Below are 24,326 nucleotides of genomic sequence, written 5' to 3'. Positions count from 1 at the left end.
CTTTGTTGAGCCAGGCGCCGGGCGGGTGTGGCGTGCGTAGACTCGGTCCCTGCCCTCAAAGTGCTTCCAGGCAACCACTGGCTTACGTTTTATTTTTTTAAAAGTCAAAGCGGAGGAGGCCACGAAGTGGGACCGCGTCTCCAAATACCGTCCAGGTCACCTAAGGAATGAATTTTCCCTGCGGTTTACCTGCAAACGAGCCCATCGTTGGTTTCGCTTGCAGGCGCAGGCTGCACCTTATGGTTCGCTCGCAGCCATTAATGAATTAAAACTGAATTCCGCAAGTTTCACGTTTTAATTTCACAAGACCTGTATTTCACCAGCCAGCCACACGCAGGTTGGCACTCAAATGCATATGCTGACACCTGTCCGCCCTGGGGAAATATGTGAGCCGAGTAACTGGGCGAAGGGGGCGACGGGTAGGCCGCGGAACTCTCCTAACAGCCGCGTTTCTCTCCACCCCCTCCCGCCCGCGAGGACCCCCGCAGGCACGAACGCCCGCCCACATCCCGCCGGGTTGGGGTCAGGCCTACACGTCCAAAAGGCCCGTAGAGGTGACTCTCCGAGAGAACCCCATTCCCAGCAGTAAGAACGCCCTCCCAGATGCGAAAAGCTCCTTGGTGATCTCTCTGCACCTTTCCTACGTCTCCCGGCCCGGGACAGTGGGGAGTGGGACGTCGCTTCGGGTTCCCAGGCCAGGCCCCCAGGATCCCGGATCCTGGAAGACCCTCCCAGCAATCAGTACCCACCCGACCGGCGGCGGCGGCTGGCGGACGGCCGCCCTTTTAAATCCCCGGGCTCATTTGCATGGCCCCGCCCCCTCAGTGACACGGCTGGCGCGGGCGGGCCCGTCCCCCCTGCCCCTGGGTCGCTCTTTTTAAGCTCCCCTGAGCCGGGGCTGCGCTCCTCTAATTGGGACTCCGAGCCCGGGCTATTTCTGGCCCTGGCGCGGCTCCAAGAAGGCGTGAGTTCGCGGCCCCTCCGGTGGCTTCTTTTTTATATCTATCATTTAATTAAATTATTTATTTATTGAGGCCGCGCACGGGCCGTGCCTAGCTTCCTGCCCCTCGCCATCCTCCGGGGGAGGGGGAATATTATTGTCCCCCCGCCTGGATGTGACATATAAATACCCGCGGGGGCCTGGGCGGTGAGCACGAGGCGTCGGCGGTCTCTGAGCACCTCTGCTCTCTCTCCCGGTTTCAGATCCGCATTTGCTACCAGCGGCGGCGGCGGCGGCGGAGCCAGGCCGGTCCTCAGCGCCCAGCACCGTCGGCCCCGGCAGCCCGGAGCGCGCACCGCAGGCCGGCGGCCGAGCTCGCGGTGAGTCGTCCCCGGGGCCCGGGGCCCGCGGCGGCGGCGGCGGCGGAGGGGGCGCCCGCACCCCCGCCTGCATGCCGCTCGGGGCTGCAGCGCGCGCCTCCGGCTTTATTCCCAGGCCGGGGCTGCGCGAGCCGCCGGCAGGGGAGGGCCGCGCGGCGCGGGGGCGGGCAGTGGGGCCCGGCAGAGCCGGGAGGGCGTCCGCACCCCTTCCCCCGCGCCGCGGGCGCCTTGCGGGGGGCGGGGACCCGGGAAAGGCGCGCGGTGGGGGAGGGGTGCGCGGCTGCGGCGAGCGCGAGTTGTGCACCCGGCAGAGCCCGGTGCACCTCGCGCGGCCACTGCTCCCGCCCCAACCCGAGTCCGGGCCCGGGGCGTGGGGGCGGGGAGAGTAGCCGGCTGCGGAGGAGCGCGAGAGTGGGGGTTCGGGCGCTCCCCGCAGCCTAGGGAAGTTCTAGAAGTAAGGGGGATGGGCAGGAACCCCGCAATTGGGTTCTACCGCCACTCGGCCTTACTCTGGCTGCCCCCTCCGCAGATGAGGCCGAGTCGCGGGCTTGGGTTTGGGTCTTCACCCCGACCCCAGTTCTGGCCGGGCCCGTGCTTCTTCAGCCCCCAGGGCCGGGCCTGCCCTCCGCCCCCTCAAACTGGTTTCTCTGCTTTGCTGGGCTCTGTTGGAACTAGTCCCTTTAACTCCCCGTTTCTTTTTTTTTTTTTCCGGGGCTTTATTTTGCGGGGAAGGCGAAGAGGGAGGTGGCTTTCTTCCTCTCCCCCGCGCCCGCGCGCACGCCAGGTTTCCTGCCCCAAGGCGGGCTTGGGTGCCCCCTCTGGCAGGAAGTGGGGCCGGGTGCACCCGCGTGGCGGTGCATGCGGTCGGGGTGCACTGGTTTCCCGCGCCTGCAGGAGCGGCTTGCGCCCCTCCCCCCGCGTGCTCTTGGCCCCCTAGTCCCGCTGGCTAACCTGCAACCGCCGGGTGCAGACACTTGCAGAGTCACCCTGCGGTCGGGTCTGGAGCAGGGTGCGACAGGGACCTAACCAGACTCCATGTGGGTTATCAAGCAAAGTGGCGGGCTTGAAGGTTCTAGGAACCTATTCTTCCCTGCTCGCCAACTTGCTGTGTGACCTTAGGCAACTCACCAGGCCTCTCTGGGCTACTTTTTCTTTTTTTTTAAACGAGGGAGCCGCGTGATTATTTTTGTAAAGGTCATTATTGTAGGTTCTTTAAGCAATTTGGGGGCACACATTGCATGCACGGTGTAAGGAGGGGACCCAGTAGGGCTTATTACAAACTGAAGGATTGCGGTCGGGCCTTAAACTTGGCTTCCCCAAGCCAGGCCTCACCGATGTTCAGAACAGGTGGAAGAGACAAGCATTTGTTGGTCTCACCAGCGAGGGCCTCAGACCTTCTTCATTCAGTTTGTAGAGGCCTTATTACAGGGTCCCCAACAGCAAGAGATGGGGAGAAGCACCAAATGATGCAAGAACTTTTGGGGAGACCCACCAGGATCCCCAGGCAGGCTGGGCCCATGCTCTCTGAGATTAGGGGCTGGCTTCCACCGGCTAGAACCCTCTCTGAAGAGGCCTCTGGCAGACCTCGTGAGGTCAGCGCTCATTTAGCTGATTAATTTTGATGTTTAGTTTGAAGGGGAACCCGTGGTATAAGATTCTAATCACTGGCTGTAATTACAGAGCAGGCCAAGCCACTAATGATGGAGTGGGATAAATCACCAACCACCTTGTATAAAAGGGTCTTCCAGTCTGAAATATTATAAAATAGAATAATTACCAAAGTCCCGTGGTCTGGAGCACTTAAGTGCTTGAGGATAGTATCTCAGGCTCTCCAAGTCACAAGTTTGCAAAAATGTGTTTTTTTCTGTTATTAGGTTAGAATTGGAAATTGTCTAAAAATCTGAAAAGGGGAAAGAAAGAAAATTTTCAAATGTTCTGGTCCTTGTTTTGACCTAAGATTTCCCACTGTTTAAGCATTTTTAATGTGTCTGGTTTGATCCATGCAGCAGTCTGGACAGGTAGTTGAGGCAGATACCTTATCATTATCCCATTTTACAGATTGATGGGCTTTCAGAAATGGAACCACTTGGGCCCACCTTTTGCCAAGGACAGCCAGGGATTGGTTTACAAGGATGTGTGGAGCTTTGGGTCTCCCAGGTCATGTCTATGTCTATAACTTTGGGACAATAAGTGGGAGAACAGGGATGGAGACCGGGGGATCCTCATTGTCCTTTGTAAGTCTCTAGAAGAGGCCCTGAAATACAGGGTGCAGGTGTTCCTTGGAGCAGGAGGTTTTAGGAAAACTTAAAATTTGGAGGCTTTTAAAACCCAACCAGGCCTCTAAAAAGAGGGAAGATGCTGGAAAAAGTCAAGAAGCTTTTAGGGTCAGTCCTTGCCTGGGCTCCAGGGGGCCGGCTAGCCTCTGTTAGAAGAGTCCATCTTGGAGAAATCTCTACTACTCCTGTAAACAGGCATCAAAGAGAAGGATCTCAGCTGACTGCAGCAGGGCAGGGTCGGGGTGAGGGAAAGAGGAGACCCACCTTTCAGCTTTGGGTTCCTTTTCCTCCCCACCTCACCTGTTGCAGTTTCTGCCATCTTCCCCCTTCCCAAATTGTCTCCATCTTTGAATCCCTGAGGCTTTACTTGAGGAGGGAGCAAAGGGCAGAACTGATGAGGTGGGCACCAACCCTGGCCGAGTGGTGGGTGTGGAGTGTCACTGTTGGCCCTTATAGCTTGGGCCTTGGCACATAGGCAGTACTGTGGTGAGGTGGACTGGGGATCGATGCCCATGACTGCCAGGTGTCATTTTCTCTGCTTACCTTTCCTCTCTGAGCTACCCAGCCTTGGTTTCTCTTAAAGAGAAGGGGCAACTGGCTGGAGGGATGGGCCCCTGGCAGTGTGAGGACCTACCTCTGCCTCACCCACACCTTTGCCTCACCCACAGAGCCATGGTCTGAGCTGGCTGTGCCTCTTGGTCCTGGGCCCTGTGGGGGTGGCTGGACAACAAAGAACCCTTCTGAGCTGGAGATAAGGAGCTGATTAGGGCCAACGGCCCAGCCCCACCCTGTAGCAGCGTGCTGGGCCTGGGTAGACCACCCCCTCAACCCTGGGCAGGGTGGGAAACCTGGGCTCCCCTGGGAACAAGCAGTTTCCTGCACTGCTTGGGTGGTGAGGGGATCAGGTGGCTGAAGCAGAATGTTTTATTTAAAACAACTTTTCCTGCCGCCTCCCAGCATCCTAGCCATTGCTCCTCCACCTGCTCCACAGAGAAGGGAAGATGAGCGAGTCAAGCTCAAAGTCCAGCCAGCCCTTGGCCTCCAAGCAGGAAAAGGACGGCACAGAGAAGCGAGGGCGGGGCAGGCCGCGCAAGCAGCCTCCGGTGAGTCCCGGGACAGCGCTGGTAGGGAGTCAGGTGGGTGTTAAAATCTTTGCCTTGGTTTATCCCTTTGGGCTAGGGAGGTGACAGGCATCTCAGCAGGTGAAAACAGGAATGAGGGGTGCAGAATCATTATGCCGAGTGCGGTATGTATGTGTCCTCTCCAGATAAGCCCACCTATCCTGCACACACTGACCCTGTCAGATCCTACTGAGGCTCTGGGAGAGAAGTGGAGGCTGAAGAACTCCATGCTAGCAAATACAAGCAAGAAGGGACCCTGTGGTCCTGCAGACCAGTGCTTACACTGTGGTAAACCATCCACCCTTTATTTCTAGTCCGTCCATCATGGACAGTACATTTCTAAAGTGCAATAAAGGTGAATTACAGAAACATGAAATACATATATACATACAGGCCTGGGGATTTTGTTACATCCATTGCATATAACATTACTATCAACTTACTGTAGAAGCTTCTAAATACTTACTGTCCATTTCTGTACTTCCTCATCCCAGGCCAGTAGCAAAAAATTCTGGGCCAGCACCTGTTCCTGGTCCTCACTTAGAGTCGCCTTGGGCTGTGCTTTGCTCCCGGCTCTGTAAAAGGAAATCCCAAGAGGTTGAAAGTGGCGGAGAGTTGGTGGCAGAGTGACCCTCAGAACCTTGGTGCTGTCCCTTCATCAGGTCTCATGGGGTGGGAAGGCCAGCTTGGCACTGGGCACCCTAGGGAACATGGCCTATTGGGCTGTGCGGTACCTGTTAGGTGGCAGAGGACCTGGGTTTCCCTCAGAGGGGCAGCTGCTGGTAAGGCCCAGTCACTTCCCTTTCCTGGGAAGGGGAGAGGAATTGAGGTCCACCCTTGACCTTTAGCAGTAGGCAGGCTGTTACAGGTCAGGCCTCAGGCTTTTCCCATCTGAGAGGGAGAGAGTGGGCTGTACTGACTTCAGGAGACGTGAGCCACGCAGAGTCAAGTGAGGGTGCAATTCATCTGATTGTTTCAGGACCCACAGTGTGTGTGTGGAGGGACTCATCCTTCCCTTAGTCTGGATTCCTTGGCTGCCTCCCTTCCCTGTCAGCTGGGGTCAGTGGTGGTGGGGGGTGTCAGAGAAGGGGTGTGGGCTTATTGGACCAAGGTTATAAAGGGCTCATGGGCAGCCACACCCTGGAAATCCATAGTCAAGATGCCTTTATTGCCCACCTTCTATGCATTATGCAGCAGCTTTTTATTCTTACCCGGGCTTACTAAAATTTCAGTGGCAGCAATGGCAGGGATCTTGGGTTCTGAAATCTGGGAATAATAATTCTCCCTGGGAGGCAGCCTGGAGGGAGAGTCCAGTTTGCAGGTAGAGGCTGGAGGCTCCCTCTGGGAGGGAGTTTCTTTCCCCTCATCTGCATCCCCCGTAGTCACCAGCATGTGTCATTGGAGGGGGTAGACCATGGTCATGGCCCTGTGCTGAACACTTAAACATTCTTCATTTAATTCTCATGATACCCTGCAAGGTAAGTCCTGTCACCATGTACCCATGTACAGATGCGGAAACAGGCTCAAGCATTAAATAAATGTCTTGCCCCAGATCTTAGTGCTCGTCAGTGGCAGAGCTGCCTAATGGTGTCTTTCTACCCTGTGACACTTGTCCCAGGGGTCTTCCAGCCTCTAGTCATTTTGTTGTCACAGGGAAGCAAGGGGCAGGGCTTTGCTAGAGATGGTCAAGCTAAGAGCTTGAATCCTGACAGTTTGCCTGCCAAGGCTCCTGTGGGTTCCTGGGGAGCAGTGATGGCTTGCTGACTTTACCCCAGTGGGGTGAAGAGCAGAGGGCTGTTTTGTGAAAGGGGTGGGACAAGTGGCATCTGTGTTCCTGATTGCCCATCTGTCTTTGCAGAAGGAGCCCAGTGAAGTGCCAACACTGAAGAGACCTCGGGGCCGACCAAAGGGGAGCAAAAACAAGGGCGCTGCCAAGACTCGGGTGAGGCTGGAGGTGGGGAGGTCTGGGAAGGGGCTGGCTTGTCTTGATTCTGTGGCCTGTTCCCCTGGCAGACAGCTAGTGATGGGTCTTCGCTAATTGGGGAAAGTGGGTGATGACTGATAGCTCACTTCTGGGGCCTTCATTCTGCCCAGAACAATGGGGAAATCAAGTTAGAAGTTCTACATACAGCTTCCGTGGTCTGAAGAAAGGCAGCTGGGAAGAGTGAGGAGGGCCCTGGGTGGCGAGTGTGCCTTTATTCCACAGCCCCCTGGACCTTGAGGGGGTGGGATAAGCAGGGAAGGCCCGATTCACAGTGGCATCAGCCTGTCAGAGAAGTTGTTTTGTTTTTTACTTTTTTCTAAGACACGACTCATATCCTCTGAGTCATGGGTGGAGGAGGGAGTGGGGGGCGTGTGTGTATGTTGGGGGGGCGCAGTGTGGCTAGCCAGTCATCACCAGCTGCACTCGGGTGGGCCTGCTGGGGTGAGAGGCCCAGGCTGCCCTAAGCAGAGGTGGGTAATCCTGCCCCCGCCTCCCTGCTTGCCTTCACCAACTGGGGCACTGGGCATTGGATGAGGAGCACCACTGGGGACATTTTTGACTCAGTGGGTTTTTTTCTCTGACCATCTAGAAAACCACCACAACTCCAGAGAGGAAACCGAGGGGCAGACCCAAAAAACTGGTAGGTGAAGGGGCGGAGGCCACTTGGCTCTTCTGCGGGTGTTAATGGGTCTGGGGATGGTGTTAATGGGCAGCCCTGCTCTGTGCACCCACTGTGGAAAAATGGCTCTGGTGGGACATCCTGTTTCACTCGGGCATAGAGGGGAAGGGATTTGCGCAGCGCCCAGGCTTCTGGCACCTAGCTAAGGGCTTTTAAAGGGCTGTGTCCATGATAAATAAGTGGTCCCAGGTACAACCAGACAAGACCCCTTGCCCTAGTTGGAAGGGTTCCCTACCTCTCTTTCCTGTAGACAAATTCAGAACTTCCGGGCGGACTTGGAGGTTATCTAGTCTGCCTTCTTAATAAAATTAGGAAAGGATGCCGCACAGGGAAGGGGTGAAGTTTGTCCTTGATCTTGGGGAGGGGAGGGAGGAAGCAGCAGCGAAGGGCCTCAGCCTGTGGGGGGGGGGGCAGTTATTGAGTTGTGATCTCACAGGGAGGTGGCATCCTCTTCTGGACCTCCAAAGAGCGCATAGTTGGAAGTAGGTGGGCTGCTTCAGGGCCTGCCTCTGGGGGATGCACTCTATCTAGTAGGGCTACCCCAGCCTTCCTCCTGGCCCTGTCCTACCCCCAACCTGCTCCCTGAACTCCCTGAGGCCTTCATTCCTCGAGCTGAGCCACCACCAGAGTGAGGGGGAACAGGGGGTGCTGGCCAGGCCCCAGGAGTGAGTAACAGGAAACAAGTTGTTTTGGAGTTTGTGCCTGGCACGGGGGCCCCGTGTGGTGTCCCAACATTCCCGCCCAGTGAGTGAGCCCCGCGGCACACACTTCCCTTTCCTCCCCGCCCTGGCCTGGGGTCAGCTCACTCCACAACCCAGCGGCTGCCCCTGCAGGCCAAGGCCACCTGGTTCCCCTGCACCCACCAGGGGGGGCTCATGCACCCTGCAGCCACCCCTTTCCTTCCCATGTCCTCTCCTGGCCTCTCCCCTCCTCCCCTGCGAAGCGCCTGTCACTTCCTGGGGCTCAGTACTGCACTGGGCTCTGCCCAGTACCCCAGCCATGAGCCCAGGGGCCAAGGGGCCTGGCTTAGTGTGAGAGCAGCATGTGTGTGGTTTTTTTCCCTCCCTTTAAATTACTCTTTTTTATGAATGAAACTGGGCCGTGGAGGTTGCTGAGTCACCCACACACTCAGCCCTGACTCATCCCCCTTCTGGAGAGCCAGGACTTGCAGGGAGGGGTGGGGGCGAGCCTGGCCGTGTGCCCCACCGCCCCCAACAACTCAGGGGGAGGGGGGTAGAGGAGGAAGGGTCGGCGGTGGGCACTCCTGCTGATGGCCCCACTCCTTGGCAGGAGAAGGAGGAAGAAGAGGGCATCTCGCAGGAGTCCTCAGAGGAGGATCAGTGACCACTTGTGCCGCCTGCACCCTCATCAAGGAGCAGTTTCCTTCTGGGACTGGACAGCTCCGCTCCCACTGCCCCCACCCCTTCCCTCAGGCCCACTCGTCACCACCACCCACCTGTGCCCTCACCTCCACACTACACAGCACACCAGCTGCTGCAGGGCCCTCGGGCCCAGTGGGGAGCAGTTTCTCTTTGGTCCATTTCCAGCGATGCCTCCTCCATGTGCACACACTTGCCCTCCAGGTTAAAGCTGACCTCCTGGCAAGTCGCCCTCTGCACCTATTGCCACCCCATTCCCTTAGTGGTGGGGACATTGCTGACTGGGCTCTTGGTTTGAGGGTCTCTTCTCCCCCCCTTCTTCCCCCTGGCTTCCCATTAAGGGGCCTGGGAGGGCCCCCTGGCCTTAAAAGGGGTCCAAGCCCCATCTTGTCCTGATATGCCTCCCCCAACCCCACTGGCAGCAGGTGCGGCCAATGGAGAGGGGTGTTTAGCCCCAGTATGCTCCCAACTAGCCCATCTCTCGCCAGGTGTGGCTCACACCCACTTTCCTTCCTTCCCCACCTTGCCTAATACCCACACTAGTTTGGCACCCCTCTGGAGCAAAGAAAGGAAGGCAGGAGGTGTTTGAGCCCCCTACCGCTCTAAATGGGCTCCAGCCCACCTTTCCCTCAGCCTGGAAATCTATTGCAATGATGGAAATGCAGTATCCTTTTATCCAGGTGAGGCCAGGAGGCCCAGGTTCTTTGTGGTAGCCACCCAAGGTGGGCTGGCGCCACTCCTCAACCCTATCTGCTTCCTCTAGGCCTGTTTCTCCTTTCCTCACATGGGGCACAAGCAACAAGGAGCTAGCCTTGCCCACTCCCAACCTTCTGCTCCTCCCCACCCCCCAAGGTTCTGGTTCCATCTTTCCTCTGTTCACAAACTACCTCTGGACAGTTGTGTTGTTTTTGTTCAATGTTTCCATTCTTAGACATCAGTCATTGCTGCTGCTAACCAGCGCCAAACGTTCATCCTCATTGCCTCCTGTTCTGCCCATTCCTCCTCCTCCAAGATGCTCTTAGGGGAAGGGGCCTGGGGCAAAGCAGGCTGGGTTACCGACTACCCCAGTCCAGGGAAGGTGGGGCCCTGCCCCTAGGATGCTGCAGCAGAGTGGGGGGGGGCCTATGTTGACCGTCTAGGGTGTAGGGGTCACCTCCCCCATTCTGCCGGGGAGGAGGTTGCCATTATTTGTCCCAGCCTGGGGCCCCCCTGTCTGGTTTCCTTTTGCAGTTACTTGAATAAAAAAAGTATCCTTTTCTGGACCTGAGTCTTTCTGTGTTGGGTGCCTGGGGTAGGTAAGGGTGGAAACGAAGGATCTAGCAGGAGGGAGCCACTTTGGAGGTACTCTGCCAAGCTCTGCCTGGGGTGGGGGAGAAAACGCTTAAGGGAAGGTAATTCAGGCCCTTCTTGAAGAAATCAACCACACCCATAGCCATAAAACATTTTATTTATAAAATATGTATACTGAATACTGTACATCAGGCCCTGTCACAGTGGGAACAGCTCCGAAGCAAAGTGAGTGAGGGAGCAGGGGCTAAGAAAGGGGACTGCGGAAAGGGAAAGGTCCATCTCCCAGCCACCTTCCCCTGTCCTGTGCCTGGGACTGTGTAGGTAGGTTCACCCCACAAAGAGCTGAAGGTCCAGGGTGTGTGTGTGGGGGTGCTTTGATGTTGGAGGCTGGCTGCTATGCAGGAGCCTAGGAGAAGGGAGCTTCTGGGGATGGGTGGAAAGAGGGATGGAGACCCAGTACCCAGAAGAGGAGCTGGGTGAGAGCAGGGGGAGGGAAGCAGCAGGCCACAGGGCCCTGGGCAGTCAAGGATCCCATGGTTCTGAAGACCAGGGCAAGGGGGTCTGGTCACGTCTTGACATCCAGCAAGGGTATCCGCTTGTGCTGGTAGCCACTCTGCCAGCCGTGTACCACCTGTGGGGTTTGGTGAGAGAGCTCAGGGCTGGGCTCTGGCCCCTGGGAGTGCACTCAGCCTTGGAGGAGGCACCGCACTCTAGTCACTGCCAGATGAGGAGGCTGAGTGCGGAGGCAGCTCTGGTGTTGGGTGAGTGACGGTGAGAACAGGGAAACCTGCCTCTGCTGATTCTCCCTGTTCCCAGAGTGCTCACCTTGGGGTCTCCCACATCAGAGAGCAGCTCCTGCTCAGCCTCGTGCAGCTCCTCTGCAGGGTCATAGCTGTACATGGGCAGCAGGTGATGGCGAAGTCGGTCCACTCTGGGGAGCATGGTAGGGGGCTCAAGCCAGGGGGCCCACTCCCTTCAAACATCTGACTGCCCTGTCTCCACTCCCCCAGGCAAGGCCACCTCCAGTGAGCGCTTTTCAGGGCACACCAGGGCTCTATAACATATGCCTGGTTCTATAATGGGCCTTTCTCCAGTGGGTAGGCTGGGTCTGGGAAGGCAAACCTAATGAGGGTGTGTTGTAGAGTTTCAGACTTGTTATACGGATGGCTGAGGCAGTATCACATATGCAGAGAACTGATCCTATGGGAAGAAATTTAAACGATGCTGGGGGAAGGACACTCACCGCTTTTTCTTCTGGACATACATTACCTGAAACAGAGAGACAGCACTGTGGAGGCTGCTGAGCCCACAAGCAAGAGGGACCCACCTCTACACCGTCCACTCCCATAATAGCAGGACCGCTGAGATGATATGCACAGGCTGGGCCAGGCCCACCCAGCCCTGCCTTAGCCAAGGTGTGAGTGTGTATGTGGGGCTCCTTACCACAGCCACCACTGCCCCGACCAGAGTGATGAGGAGGAAAGGCCCCAACACATAGCCCACCATGGAGTCACTGTTGGCTTGGGGGGCACTGGGCACTGTGGTGTTACTCATGACATCGGCCGCTGGAGAGCCAGGTAGTCAGCATGGGCAGCGGTGCCTCGGGAGGGCGCCTCCACTGGGCTCCCTGGGGAGAAGAGAAATTGCTGATTTTACCCAGGGTGACATCCAGCTTCTGTGTCACACCCAAAGGCTGGTGATGTATGGAAACTTAAGACACCGGAACAGGGATCTTCCATGACAACGTGCTGGGTTTAAGCCTCCAGTGACTCTCAGCAAATAATGTAAAGGGCACTGTGGGGAGGCTCAGACCCAGGGCCTGAGTCTTGCCCAGCTCCTATCCCCAGATCAGTGTGGGGCCCAGCTCCGCTGCTGGCCAAACATTTGCAGATCTCAACTCCTGGAAACAGGTTAGGTGCAGGTTTCTAGCTCCTACCCAACTTCTTGGGGCACTGTGCTGCCTGAGGTAAAAATACGCGGGTCCTGCACTGTGGCCTAGGTGAGGTAGGAGCATTTGGAGGAGTCAGCCCCAGTTCTGGTACGATCTCCACACTTCAGGCTATAAGCCCTATGCCCTCCTTGTCCCTGGTGTCGTCCCTGGTGTCACTGCAGATATGTAGCCTGGTCACCCTCTCCCCCATTGGCCTCGTGCCAAGGTACACAAGTGGGCAGGGCTGTATTGTATCGAGGTGATGTCACCTTCTGATCGCCACCCGGGGCTCCGCCCAGGTCCCTCCCCTCCTGGCTTCGGCTGACAGGCGAAGATGGAGAAAGTCAGTTCCCATCGACAGATGTAAGGAGATTGTCCACTGGCGGCTGCATGCAGATCCAAGGTCCCTGACCTAGTTCGCCCGGGTCTCCATCAGAGGGCAAAATATGAGCTCCTGTCCCGGTGTCCGTGGTGGCACCGGGCTTGGCTAGTCACATGCAAAGCGCCCCACGGTCTAGGGGACATGCCCAGACTGTCAAGCCGCTCCTAGGATGCGGACCAGCAACAGCGAGCGGGACGTAGTTCCCACGGTGCTGTGAGGCTCGGGTCGCGGGAAGGGACCTTGGGGGGGCCCAGGCATCTTGGAATCCCGGCACCCCGAGGCGTGGACCCGTGCAGGCACTCCGCAGCCCATCCGACCCGGCCATGCCTTACCTCCCGCCGCTGCAGCCGGAGCAGGAACGCCCTCCGTTGGCTCCCGGGCCCCGGAAGAGCCAGCAGGCGCGTGATCAAAGGACCCGGGGAGATGGGCGGGGCCTCAGCGCTCGGGTGCAGCCAATCCAGTGGTGGAAGGCGGCCTGCCCGGAGACTTCTCGAGTTGCAAATCTGGAGGCGGGCGGTGCGGAGGCAGGGACGGCCCGGGTTGCAAGGTCTATTTAGAGACGGCAGGGGGCAGCAGAGGGCTGCGCAGCGGAGGAAGGAGAGCGCGCAGGGAGGCGGGGCGCGCGCGGCTTCCCAGCGTCCCCCAGGGCTCAGATTGCGGGAACCGGCCCGGCGTTGTCCTCTTTTGCCCATAAGGTTGGAACCCAGGTAAAGGGCCAAGCCATGACGTAACATTTAGCCCTGGTATGTGGCAACTGGCCGTCCCAGCCTCCACGGCAGGATCCGGCCTCCGGCCCACAGGATTCCACTCCAAGCCTCCTAGCGCAGATTGGCCTTCTGGGCTGTGCTCAGAGAGTAGAGTAGGCAGACTGGGTTAGCTCCTGCCCAGCCATTGGACCACCTGCCCACCAGCCCACCAGCCCATCCACCTTCTCTGCGCCTCAGTATTTAACGCCTGTAAAACAGGCTGCTGTGAAGATTAAATGATTACATGGATAAGGAGCTTAGCACACAGCATGCCCTGCATTAAAGTCCCCCTAGGTCACAGGTAACTTGCTAACTAGGTCCACACAAGTGGGTCGACGCTTTTGTGGTCTGATGAAATGTATCACACCTCCTGGAGAAACTGAGGTAAGAGTGGTGAGTTTACCAATGTCAGTATCCTGGTTGTGATACTATACTAGTTTTGCGCAAGTTAGCATTGGGTAAAGTAGGCAAAGTGTATAAGGAATCTTTATTATTTCTTATAATTGTATGTGAACCTACAATTACCTTGACTATGTGTGTGCTTATACATAGATGTGTATAGTTTTGTACCAGACCTTCCTCTGTGCAAAAATTATATGCAATTGGGAAAATTCCAGACTGGCAGGTGATGGAAGCCACCTTAGAATGTGAAGGTTGTGGCAGCTGAAGCAGGCTGAGGCCCTCCTGGGTCCTAGGGTGCTACTGGAGATACATGGATGACCTGGGTCACCTAATTCTTGCCAGAAGCAGCTAATGGCATGGACATGGTTGAGCCACGGGCTCTGGTCTGGCCTCGGTTTCCTCAGGTCTTTCCAGAGAAGGTTGGATGAGGGCAGGTCTACTGTAGATGACCCAGCTGGGAACCAGAGGGCAGGTGGAAACCCTGGCCTCTTGGCTTCAGACACCACCACTGACTGTCATCGGGAATCAGAGATAAAGAGAAAGGAATGGCTGAAAACTAGGCCTGGAGGCTCCAGGTCAATTTCTTATTTTCAGGCTTTGAAGTCTGGAGAGTAGGGAGACTGCTCATCCCAGGCTTGTATCAGAGTTGAGGGCAGAGGGAGGAGGCCACATCCCCTGCCTCATCTTGCAAGGAAGTGGGGATCAAGTGATAGGAGTTAGAACACAAGCCCCCTTGACTGTGTACACACCTGACTTCTGTCCCCAACTTCAGGGCTTCTGACCATGTTTTGAGGGCCTTCTAGGAGCCAGCCTAGTGGTCTCACTGGCTGGGCCAATGTGTGGGAAGTGCCAGAGTCTCAGTGCCAGAAACTCAGCATATTTTTACTTCCATCACTCTTAAGATAGAATACCATTCTGAGCTGGGCAGGGCAGGTAGGATGGCCCCAATTAACAAATGAGTCAGCTGAGGTCCTGAGCAGTGTGATGACTTCCCAAGGCCCTTTGTGTGATTAGCCAAGGAAGGCAGAATGGGAAGACACGTGGGCCCCTCTACCTGGACAGCTCTGTGCTGGCAGCAGCTCTAAGGCTGCATTTAAGCCGGGTGTGTTCCTGTAAGGACACTTCAGTTTCCATGAGGGCATCCCGAAGCCCAGCCAGGGAACATTCCAGCCCTCTTCGTACCACTGCCACCCCAGGAAGGAGAGAGATAGGGCAGGGCTGAGGCTGGCTGCACTGTGACACTCTGGTCAAGTTTTGACTGTCCCCTTATCCATGCTTCTATGGTTAAGTGCCTGGGCTTATGTATCTACCTCTACTAATGCCTTGCTCATCCTTATGTCACCCTGCTCTGGCCCACCAAACAAATCATAAAAGCCACACTTGAATAGATCAAATTGTTGACAAGTAATGTAAATTCATTCCAGAACAAAGCTCAAGAGGATTTTGTAGGAATGCCAAAATATCCAGCCTCAACAAGGTTACATTCAGATTGAGTGGCATCCATTAAAAAATGTATCCATAAAAAATAGGCAGGCAAAGAGACAGGAAAACACAACCTATAGAGGAAATAATCAATTGAAATTTGATCCTGAAATGACACAGATGTTAGATCTAAGGAGGACATTAAAAGTTATAACCACCATGTGCTCAAAAAGTTGAGAGACAAGGAAGATACAAAAAAAAACATCCCAAATTGAATTTCTAGAGATGAAAACTATAGTATCTGAGGAGAAAAATACACTGGATGAGATTAATTGCAGCTTAGATATTGCAGGAAAAAAAAAAGTGAACATGAAGGCATAGCAATAGAAACTATTCAAAATGAAATAAAGAAACTAGATTTTTTTTTTTTGTAATTACAAGAGCATCATTGATCTGTGGGATAATTTCAAGTGGCTTAATTTATGGGTAATTAGAGGCCCAGATGGAGAGGAAAGAAGGAGGGGACAAAATATTTGAATAGTAATGGCCAACAGCTTTCCAAATTTAATGAAGACTATAAACTCACAGATCCAAGAAGCACAAGAAATGTGAAGAAAGTCACACCAAGGCACATCATAATCAAATTGCTCAAAATCAGTGGCAAAGAGAAAATCTTAAAAGGTGTTATGTACAGATGAGCAAAGTTACGAATGACATCAGATTTTGACCCAAAACAAATGAGAAGACAGAGAAGCAGTATCTTTAAAACACTGAAAGAAAAACTCCCAATCTAGAATATTTGGCAACATATCTTTCAAAAACAGGTGAAATAAAGACATCTTCAGATATATAAAAACTGAAAAAATGTACCACTAGCAAAGCTGCACTACAAAAAATATTAAAGGAAGATCTTCAGGCAAAAAGAAAAGGGTATAACATAAAAATACGGACCTATCCAAATGAATGAAGAGCTCTAGCAATGGTAACTACATTAATAAATATATAATTTTTTATTACTTATATCTTTTAAAAAGGTAATTGTGTTTAAAAAACAATAATGTATTGTGGGGTTTGCCACTCAGAACATTTACCAAGATAGACTGTATTCTGTGCCATAAAACAAATTCCAAATTTCAAAGAATTAAAGTTAACATATATAAAAGTAAAATGTATTACACCAATTACATAAAAGCTGGACAAGAAATGGGAATATACTATTCTAAGGTTCAAATACACTTGAGGTTGTATAATATCACCTAAAGGTTGAACAGTGGTAAGGTAAAAATATATACTATACACCCTAAAGCAACTAATAACCGTTACAGCTAATAAAGCAATGAAAGAGACAAAGTAAAATAAAAAATATTCAAGTAATCCCCAAGAATGCAGACAAAAAAGAAAAGGGGACCAAAGAATAGATGAGACAACTAGAAAACAAATAGGATAAGCTGAAACCTAACTATATCACACTAAATGTGAATGGTCTAAACAACCCAGTTGAAAGGCAGAGATTGTCAGAGTGGATAAAAAGGCAAGACCCAGTTATATGCTGCCCACAAAAAATGTACTTTGAATATAAAGACTCAAACAGGTTAAAAGCAAAAAGATGGAAAAAGGCACACCATGTTTTACTAGTCATAAGAAAGCTGGGAAGGCTTATAATGGTATCAGACAAAACTGATTTCAGAATAGGGAATATTACCAGGGATAACGAAGGTCAGCTCATAATGACAACAGTGTTACTTAATCAAGGACATAATCCTAAATGTTCATGGGCCCAGTTAAGACAGTTTCAAAATATATGAAACCAAAACAGAGAATTGAAAGAAAAAATAATCATAATTGTAGTCAGAAATTTCAATACCACTCTCTCAGTAATTGATAAAACAAGTAGACAGATAATCAGCCAGGACATAGTAAGCTTGAACAACACTATCAACCAACTTGATCTGATTGACATTTATAGAATACTCCACCTAACAATAGCAGAATACATATTTTCAAGTGCACACAGAACATTTCAAGTGCACAAGATATAAGACAAGTCTCAATAAAATGTACAAAGCATAGTCTCTGATCACAGGAATTTTATTAGAAATCAGTAACAGAAAGATCCTTGGAAAAATCCCCAGATGTCTAGAAAATTAATAATACACCTCTGGATCAAAGAATAATAAATATTTTGAACTGAATGAAAATGAAAACACTTTGTAAAATTTGTGGGATGTCTCTATTAGAGAAATTTATAGCACTAAATGACTATTTTTTAAAAAAGAAAAGATCTCATGTCTATGACCTCAGCTTCCACCTGAAACCAAAATATGCAGAAGAAAGTAATAAACATCAAGGTGGAAATCCATGAAATAGAAAAAAGAAAAAGAAAACCATTGAAACCAAAAACTGCTTCTTAAGACCAACCAAATACATAAACCTCTAGCCAGACTAATCAGGAAAAAGGAAAATAACAAATCACCAATATCAGGAATGAGAGAGGTAACATCACAACAGATCCCAGAGATAATAAAAGAACAGTAGGGAAATATTAGGAACAACTTTACGCCAATAAATTCAACAACTTAGTTGAAATGGAGAATACATGGAAAGACACAAATTACCAGTGCACTTAAGAATAAACAGATAAATTTATAACAATCTAAGTTGAATTGATACCATTTTAGCATCAATAGTATACATTAATTCTTCATACCCAATTCTGTACTCCCCCTTTATGTTGTTATTGTTACAAATTTATCTTTATATATTGTGTGCATGTTAACATAGATTATATTGTTATGCATCTGTCTTTTAAATCATGTAAGAACAAGAAAGATGAGTTATATATCAAAAATACAATATTACTACTTTTTATATTTACTTTGTAGTTACCTTTTCCATGTTCTTTTTTTCTTTATGTGATTTTGAGTTATCATCTAGTGCCTTTTTCTTTAAGTCTGAAGGATTCCCTTTAACATTCTTGTAGGGCAGGTCTACTGGGAACAAATTTCATGAGTTTTTGCTTATCTGGGAATGTTTTAACTTCTTAATTGAAGGACAGTTTTTCTGTATATAGAATTCTTAGTTGACAGTTTTTTTGTGTCCCCTCCCACCCACCCCCATCAGTACTTTAAATATATCATCCTACTGGTTTCTGATGATAAATCAGCTAATCCCTATGATAACCACTAAGAATACAACTAGAAAATATACATAAAATGAAATGAAGAGGAAATCAAAATGGTACAATAGGAAAAAAACCAAACACAAAAGAGGGCAGTTTTGAAAGGATCAAGGAATAAAAGAGATCTGACATACAGAAAACAACACCATTGTAAAAATAAGTCCTTGAATATCAGTAATCACTTTAAATGTAAATGGATTAAACTTACCCATTAAAAGACAGATATTGGTGATGACTGCACAACATTATGAATGTACAATGCCACTGAATTGTATACATAAAAATGGTTAAAATGGTAAATTTTGTGTATATTTTACTACACACACACAAGACAGATTGGCAGAATGGATATAAAGTGATCTAAGAATTTGAATAGACATTTTTCTAAAGATATACAAATGGCCAGTAGGTACATGAAAAGATGCTCAACATGACTAAACATGAAAGAAATGCAAATCAAATCACAATGAGATGCCACTTTACACACTTAGAATGGTTATTATTTAAAACAAAACAAAACAAAATAACAAATGTTGGTAAGAATGTAGAGAAATGGGAACTCTTGTGTACTACTGGGTGGGAATATAAAATGGTGCAGCTACTACAGAAAAAAGTACAGCAGTTTCTCAAAAATTAAAAATAGAATTACCATATGACCTAGTAATTCTACTTCTGAGTATATACCCAAAAAACTGAAAGCAGAAACTTGAACAGATGTTTGTACACTTATGTTCAGAGTAGCATTATTCACAATAGTCAAAAGTTAGAAGAACCCAAGTGCTCATCAACAGATAAATGGATAAACAAAATATGTACATGTACACATACAATGAAATATTATTCAGCCTTAAAAAGGAATGAAATTTTGACACATCCATGAAATGGATGGAACCTTGAAGATATGCTAAATGAAAGAAACCAGTCACAAAACGACGAATACTGTATGATTTCATTTTATAACTTGCCTAGAGTATTTAAATTCATAGAGACAAAAAGTAGAATGGCAGCTGCCAGTGGCTGTGGGGTGAGGGGAAATGGAGAGTTATTGCTTAAAGAGTATGGAGACTCAGTTTGAGAAGACACAAAATTCCAGAGATGGAAATGGGTGATGGTTGCACAATGTACTTAATGCCACTGAACTCTATACTTAATGGTCTAAATGTTGAAGAAAAAAATCCAAGTATATATTGCTTGTAAGAGACTCACTTTAGGTCCAAAGACCCAAATAAGTTGAAAGTGAAAGGATGGAAAAAGATATTCAGTGGAAAGTGTGACCAAAGGAGAGCTAGGGGGGAGATGCTGATTTCAGACAAAACAGGTTTTAAGTCAAAAACTGTTATAAGAGATAAAGGAAAAGAATGGGTCCAAGAAGAAACGACTAGGGAAATTAGAAGACATGCCAAAACTTATGGGATCTACATCCCTGAGTATAAAAGCAGTACTCAGAGGGAAAGTTATAGTTGTAAATGCCTGCATTAAATTAGAAGATCTTAAATCAACATATCTTTACACCTAAAGGAGTTAGAAAAAGAGCAACTAAACCCAAAGCCAGTAGAACTTAGGAAATAATAAAGATTAGAACACAGATAAGTGAGATAAATGACATAGGGAATTAAAAAAAAAAAACAGAATCAATGAAACCAAAGTTGGTTCTTTGAAAAGATAAGAAAACTGACAAAACCTTAGTTAGACTAAAAAGCAAGAGATACAAATAAACTAAAATCAGAAACGAAAGTGGGGACATTACTACTGGTTTAAAGAAATTAAAAAATGATAAGAGAATGCCATGAATACTTGTATGCCAACAAGATAATCTGAATGAAATGGATAAATTCTTAAAAGCACACAAATTGTCAAAACTGACTCAAGAAATAGAAACTCTCAGCAGACTTATAATAACTAAGGAGACTGGATCAGTAATCTGTAATCAAAATCTTCCCAACAAAGAAAAATCCAAGCCTAAAGGCTTTACTGGCCAATTCTGCCAAACATTTAAAGAAGAACAACCTTATTCCAACTCTCCCAAAAAAATAAAAGAGGAGGGGAACACTTTCTAACATATTCTACGAAGCCAGCATTATCCTGATACCAAAGCCAGAGGAAGATTCCTTTAGAAAAGTATAGACCGATATTCCTTATGAATATAGATAATGTAACTCCTCAACAAAGTACTCATAAACCAAATCCAATGGCACATGAAAAAGGATTATACACCATGACCAAATTGAATTTATCCTACAAATGCAAGGGTTTCAACATAGGAAAATCAATGTCATACATCACATGAATAGGGCAAAGGAAAACTACCACATGATCATCTCAATAGATGGAGAAAAGCATCTGAAAAAAATTTGTCACCCCATCATGATAAAAGCACTCAGCAAACTAAGAACAGAAGGATAGCTTTTTCAGCAAATGGTGCTGGAACAATTGGGTATCTATAAGCAAAATTTATCAACTTGAATCAATACCATAGAACATATATAAATTTTATGATGTATGATTCTATATTCTATACAACTGGGAAATGCAGATTAATCTATAGTGACAGAAAGGAGATTAGTATTGGCTTGAGGATGAAGATGTGAGGGTCAGGAGGGATCACAAAGAGGCACAAATAACTGTTTAGGGGTGATGGATAAGCCTATTACTTTGGTTGTGATAGTTTCATATGAACACATACGTCAAGACTTATCAAATTGTACACTTTAAATATGTGCAGCTTGTTGTAATTATATTTCAATAAAACTTTAAAAAATACAATGAATAAAGAATGCTTTTAAAATAATGGAGCACCCATTGCGTTCTCAGTATATATTTTATCAGTGAGTTAATGGAGTTAATGACAGGTGAGACAATGGGCCAACACCCATAGTTGGAAGGGGAGACACCCAAAGAGGAATCAAGACTGTAGCAGAATCTTGTTGGCCACCATCATATTGCCTAGGCTCAACCCTGCCAGCCTGACCCAAAGTGCCCTGACCACATGACTCATACTCTGTGCTTCAGTTAAGTCACTCAACACCTCGGAATCTCAAAGTCCCTAAATCCAAAATGTAACTAATACCTACCTCATAAATAATATTATTGTTGATTGAAAGAAATAAAACATATGCAATGAATGTTAGGTAAATAATAAAATGCTCCATAAGTGTAAGGGACTATTTTATTTCTGATTGCAAAAATAAGTTACAATCAAGAGTTGGAAGTATACAAAGTCACAAAGAAGAAAAGAGTAATCCCAGTTTTGGAGGGTGCTTCCTTCCAGGCTTTTTCCTATATATTCTCACTAATTTTTTTGGAAATTACTTGGTGCTCTGTGTGCAGCCCCTATGTTTTCCCACTTCCACACCTTGACTCCAGTTGTTCTTTTTTTTTTTTATCATTAATCTACAATTACATGAAGAACATTATGGTTACTAGACTCCCCCCTTCACCAAGTCCCCCCCCACATACCCCATTACAGTCACTGTCCATCAGCATAGTAAGATGCTGTAGACTACTTGTCTTCTCTGTGTTGCACATCCCTCCCTATGCCCCCCCCACATTATACCTGCTAATCATAAGGCCCCCTTTTTCTTTCCCCACCCTTACCCCTCCCTTCCCACCCCTCCTGCCCAGTCCCTTTCCCTTTGGTAACTGTTAGTCCATTCTTGGGTTCTGTGATTCTGCTATTTTGTTCCTTCAGCTTTTCTTTGTTCTTATACTCCACATATGAATGAAATCATTTGGTACTTGTCTTTCTCCGCCTGGCTTATTTCACTGAGCATAATACCCTCTAGCTCCAACCATGTTGTTGCAAATGGTAGGATCTGTTTTTTTCTTATGGCTGAGTAGTATATGTACCACATCTTCTTTATCCATTCATGTACTGATGGACACTTAGGTTGCTTCCATTTCTTGGCTATTGTAAATAGTGCTGTGATAAACATAGGGGTGCACCTGGATTCCAGTTGTTCTTTAACCTCCTCCAGAAGCCTTCAGTCTCTTTCAGGAGGGTAGAGCAGGGGACCAGCTCCAGAAAGAGGGAGGAGGAAGAGCTTCTGAGGAGACGTGGCCAGTGGAGCCGGGTCAGCCTGGGCCCCACAGGATTCTGATGTAAAGGTCATTAAGGCTGAAGCAGAGAGGAGCCCCATGGCTCCCATTCCTGCCATTGTGATGTCGCTGGAGGTCTGAGGAGGTAAGGTGTGGGGCCTCAGAGCAAGGCCAGCTCTTTTGTTGTTTTGGGGCTCCCTCCACTTAAGGGTCACTGTGGGTACTACAAGCAGTTCCAGGAACAACCCAACACAGCCCCCTGCCAGCCCTGACTTAGCCCAGGTTCCTCCATGGTGGTTTCCCCCAAAGCCCCCAACCTGCAGTGGCCCCCTTCCACACAGGTAATTTCTCTATAACCAAGGGGAGGCTCACCCTCCTTCCAAAGCAGGTCAGGGTAAGGCTAGCAGGTGGGGGCCCGTGAGGTGTTCCCTGTGGGGCCTGCATCTCCTTAAGGAACTTGTGGGGAGGGACTAAGTGGTCCTAAAGATGCAGCAGAGGGAAGGGGTGGTAGGAGGGAACTCAGCACCAGAGGCCTACCTTGCAAGGTATTTGCCTCCCCCTCGCTTTCTCTCACCCTCTGAAACTGACCCACATCCAACTTATTTTCCCCTTTGCCCTCATCATCTCCAGGCTTCATTCTGCTCCCCCAACAATGAAGGGGGGATCAAAATACCTGCCTCTAGAAGTACTTGGAAAGGTCAAGGCCCTGGCCCCTGGCCCTGTACAGGCAGTAAGTGCTCAAGATAATGTCTGAACTGATGGGAGAGTACTTGGTAAACTGGAAACCATGAGTGAGTCGAATATTAGCTGTTGCAGTCAGTCTACTCAGCATCCTCAAATCAAGTTTCCTCAAAGTAAACAAATTCCCCTAAACTACACCCCCCAGTCTGCAGGTCCCTCCAACTGTACCTCCCTTCTCCACTCTCAGCCTCCACTTGGCTTCCTTGCCTGTGTCAGAGCCCAGCAGGAAGTGACCAGCTTTCTAGTAGCCCCTAGGGAAGTTCACAGGATCCTGGGCTGAGCGATAAGGGGAGTGGTATGAACTGGGGATTTCCTCCCCCTGAAAAAGCACCTTCTTTTCTTCCCCTCCCACCCCCAAACTAAAGGCAGGAAGAGAAAGCTGGGGAAGGGGCCTTGGGGGACAGGCTCCATTGGTGTTTGTTCCGATGGGTCACGGGTGCCGTGCTGTTGAACATCACCCTCACACCCAAAGGGAAGAGACATGGTGCTCCCCTGCCCCCTCCACCTGCTGCAAAGGTCCCTGAGGGCAGTCCTGCATTTGCTTCCTTCCAGTTTGGGGAAAGGTGTGTAGTGAGGAGAGGAGTGATGAGAGAACGGGGGACACTAGGCATGCATTCTTTGTGGACATTCCCCGAATGCCATTTGGCTCCCCCTCAAACCTGCATTTCCTAGGTACCTGCTCTGAACCCAGCTGAGAGTTGGATACCAAGAACAGAGAGATTCTCCCTGCCTTCAGAAGATGCTTTCACAGTGGAGGCATGTGCAGGAGTCGCACATTCTGCCTAGGGGATAGCATCTTGGAGATCTTTCCTGCAGTGGGGCATAGCACCTGTGAATTTTAAGTAGTGCGGTGCTATTTGATGCATTTGGAGAAGTGCAAAAAGTTCTATGAAGCTAGGGGAAAAGAAAGGCTATGCATGTGGCAAGAAAAGTCTGCAGAGGTAGGCAGGGGCCAAATCACAAGATACTGGGTATCCCTCTAAGGAGCTGAAACTTCACTCTGAAAGCTGTAGGTAGGAGAAGCAGTGCTTTCAGGGACACCATGGGGGAGGGAGAGTTAGTGAAATCAGATGAGAAGACAAATGGCCTTTGCACTTGTCAATGTGGTAGTCACTGGCTATTGATGAGCAACAGTGGAGGCTTAGTGGAGGGGAGGCGTGAGCCCATGGTGACCCCATGGCATGTGCTTTTCTCTGGACAGGCTCAGCTCTTGCATAGGAGGGAATAGTAATGGTTGGATGACTGCAGGGCTGGGAATTAATTCTGGGCTGCAGTGGAAGAACATGGGGACAAGAACGATGGAGTAAATAATGGTGAATGAATGAGTGGACATTCATGGACATGGAGTTACATCTGGCACTGGCTCGATAGTTTTGTGGCCAGAGTGGGATAACCATTTTTTAAATTAAGGTATCGTTGATAAATACTTTTATGAAGGTTT

General features: G+C 49.5%; 2 protein-coding genes across 8 annotated transcripts; one reads left to right on the top strand and one right to left on the bottom strand.

Moving 5' to 3' along the window:
• Positions 1–817: 817 nt before the first annotated feature.
• Positions 818–10,021, top strand: HMGA1 (high mobility group AT-hook 1). 3 transcript variants are annotated; one of them, XM_036887081.2, is made up of 6 exons: positions 818–964; positions 1,204–1,320; positions 4,554–4,699; positions 6,576–6,659; positions 7,291–7,341; positions 8,671–8,969. In XM_036887081.2, the coding sequence occupies exons 3-6, from the start codon at positions 4,598–4,600 to the stop codon at positions 8,722–8,724; spliced, it is 291 nt and encodes a 96-aa protein (XP_036742976.1). In that variant the 5' UTR covers positions 818–964; positions 1,204–1,320; positions 4,554–4,597; the 3' UTR covers positions 8,725–8,969. The 3 variants fall into 3 exon arrangements, with proteins under 3 accessions (XP_036742976.1, XP_036742971.1, XP_057349724.1); XM_036887076.2 differs by having other exon boundaries at positions 4,554–4,732; XM_057493741.1 differs by lacking the exons at positions 818–964; positions 1,204–1,320 and adding an exon at positions 2,276–2,357 and having other exon boundaries at positions 4,554–4,732; positions 7,291–7,345; positions 8,674–10,021.
• Positions 10,022–10,188: 167 nt separating this feature from the next.
• SMIM29 (small integral membrane protein 29) lies at positions 10,189–13,456 on the bottom strand. 5 transcript variants are annotated; one of them, XM_036887059.2, is made up of 5 exons: positions 12,694–13,253; positions 11,553–11,676; positions 11,293–11,318; positions 10,875–10,980; positions 10,189–10,680 (listed from the first exon to the last, which is right to left on the bottom strand). In XM_036887059.2, the coding sequence occupies exons 2-5, from the start codon at positions 11,601–11,603 to the stop codon at positions 10,615–10,617; spliced, it is 249 nt and encodes an 82-aa protein (XP_036742954.2). In that variant the 5' UTR covers positions 11,604–11,676; positions 12,694–13,253; the 3' UTR covers positions 10,189–10,614. The 5 variants fall into 5 exon arrangements, with proteins under 5 accessions (XP_036742954.2, XP_036742951.2, XP_036742949.2 ...); XM_036887056.2 differs by having other exon boundaries at positions 11,493–11,676; positions 12,689–13,215; XM_036887054.2 differs by having other exon boundaries at positions 11,493–11,676; positions 12,694–13,190.
• Positions 13,457–24,326: the final 10,870 nt, after the last annotated feature.

This window comes from Manis pentadactyla, chromosome 16 (assembly GCF_030020395.1).
Source record: "Manis pentadactyla isolate mManPen7 chromosome 16, mManPen7.hap1, whole genome shotgun sequence".
NCBI lineage: Eukaryota > Metazoa > Chordata > Mammalia > Pholidota > Manidae > Manis > Manis pentadactyla.
Note: the sequence above shows the minus strand (reverse complement) of the source record. Positions and strands in the feature narration are given on the sequence as shown.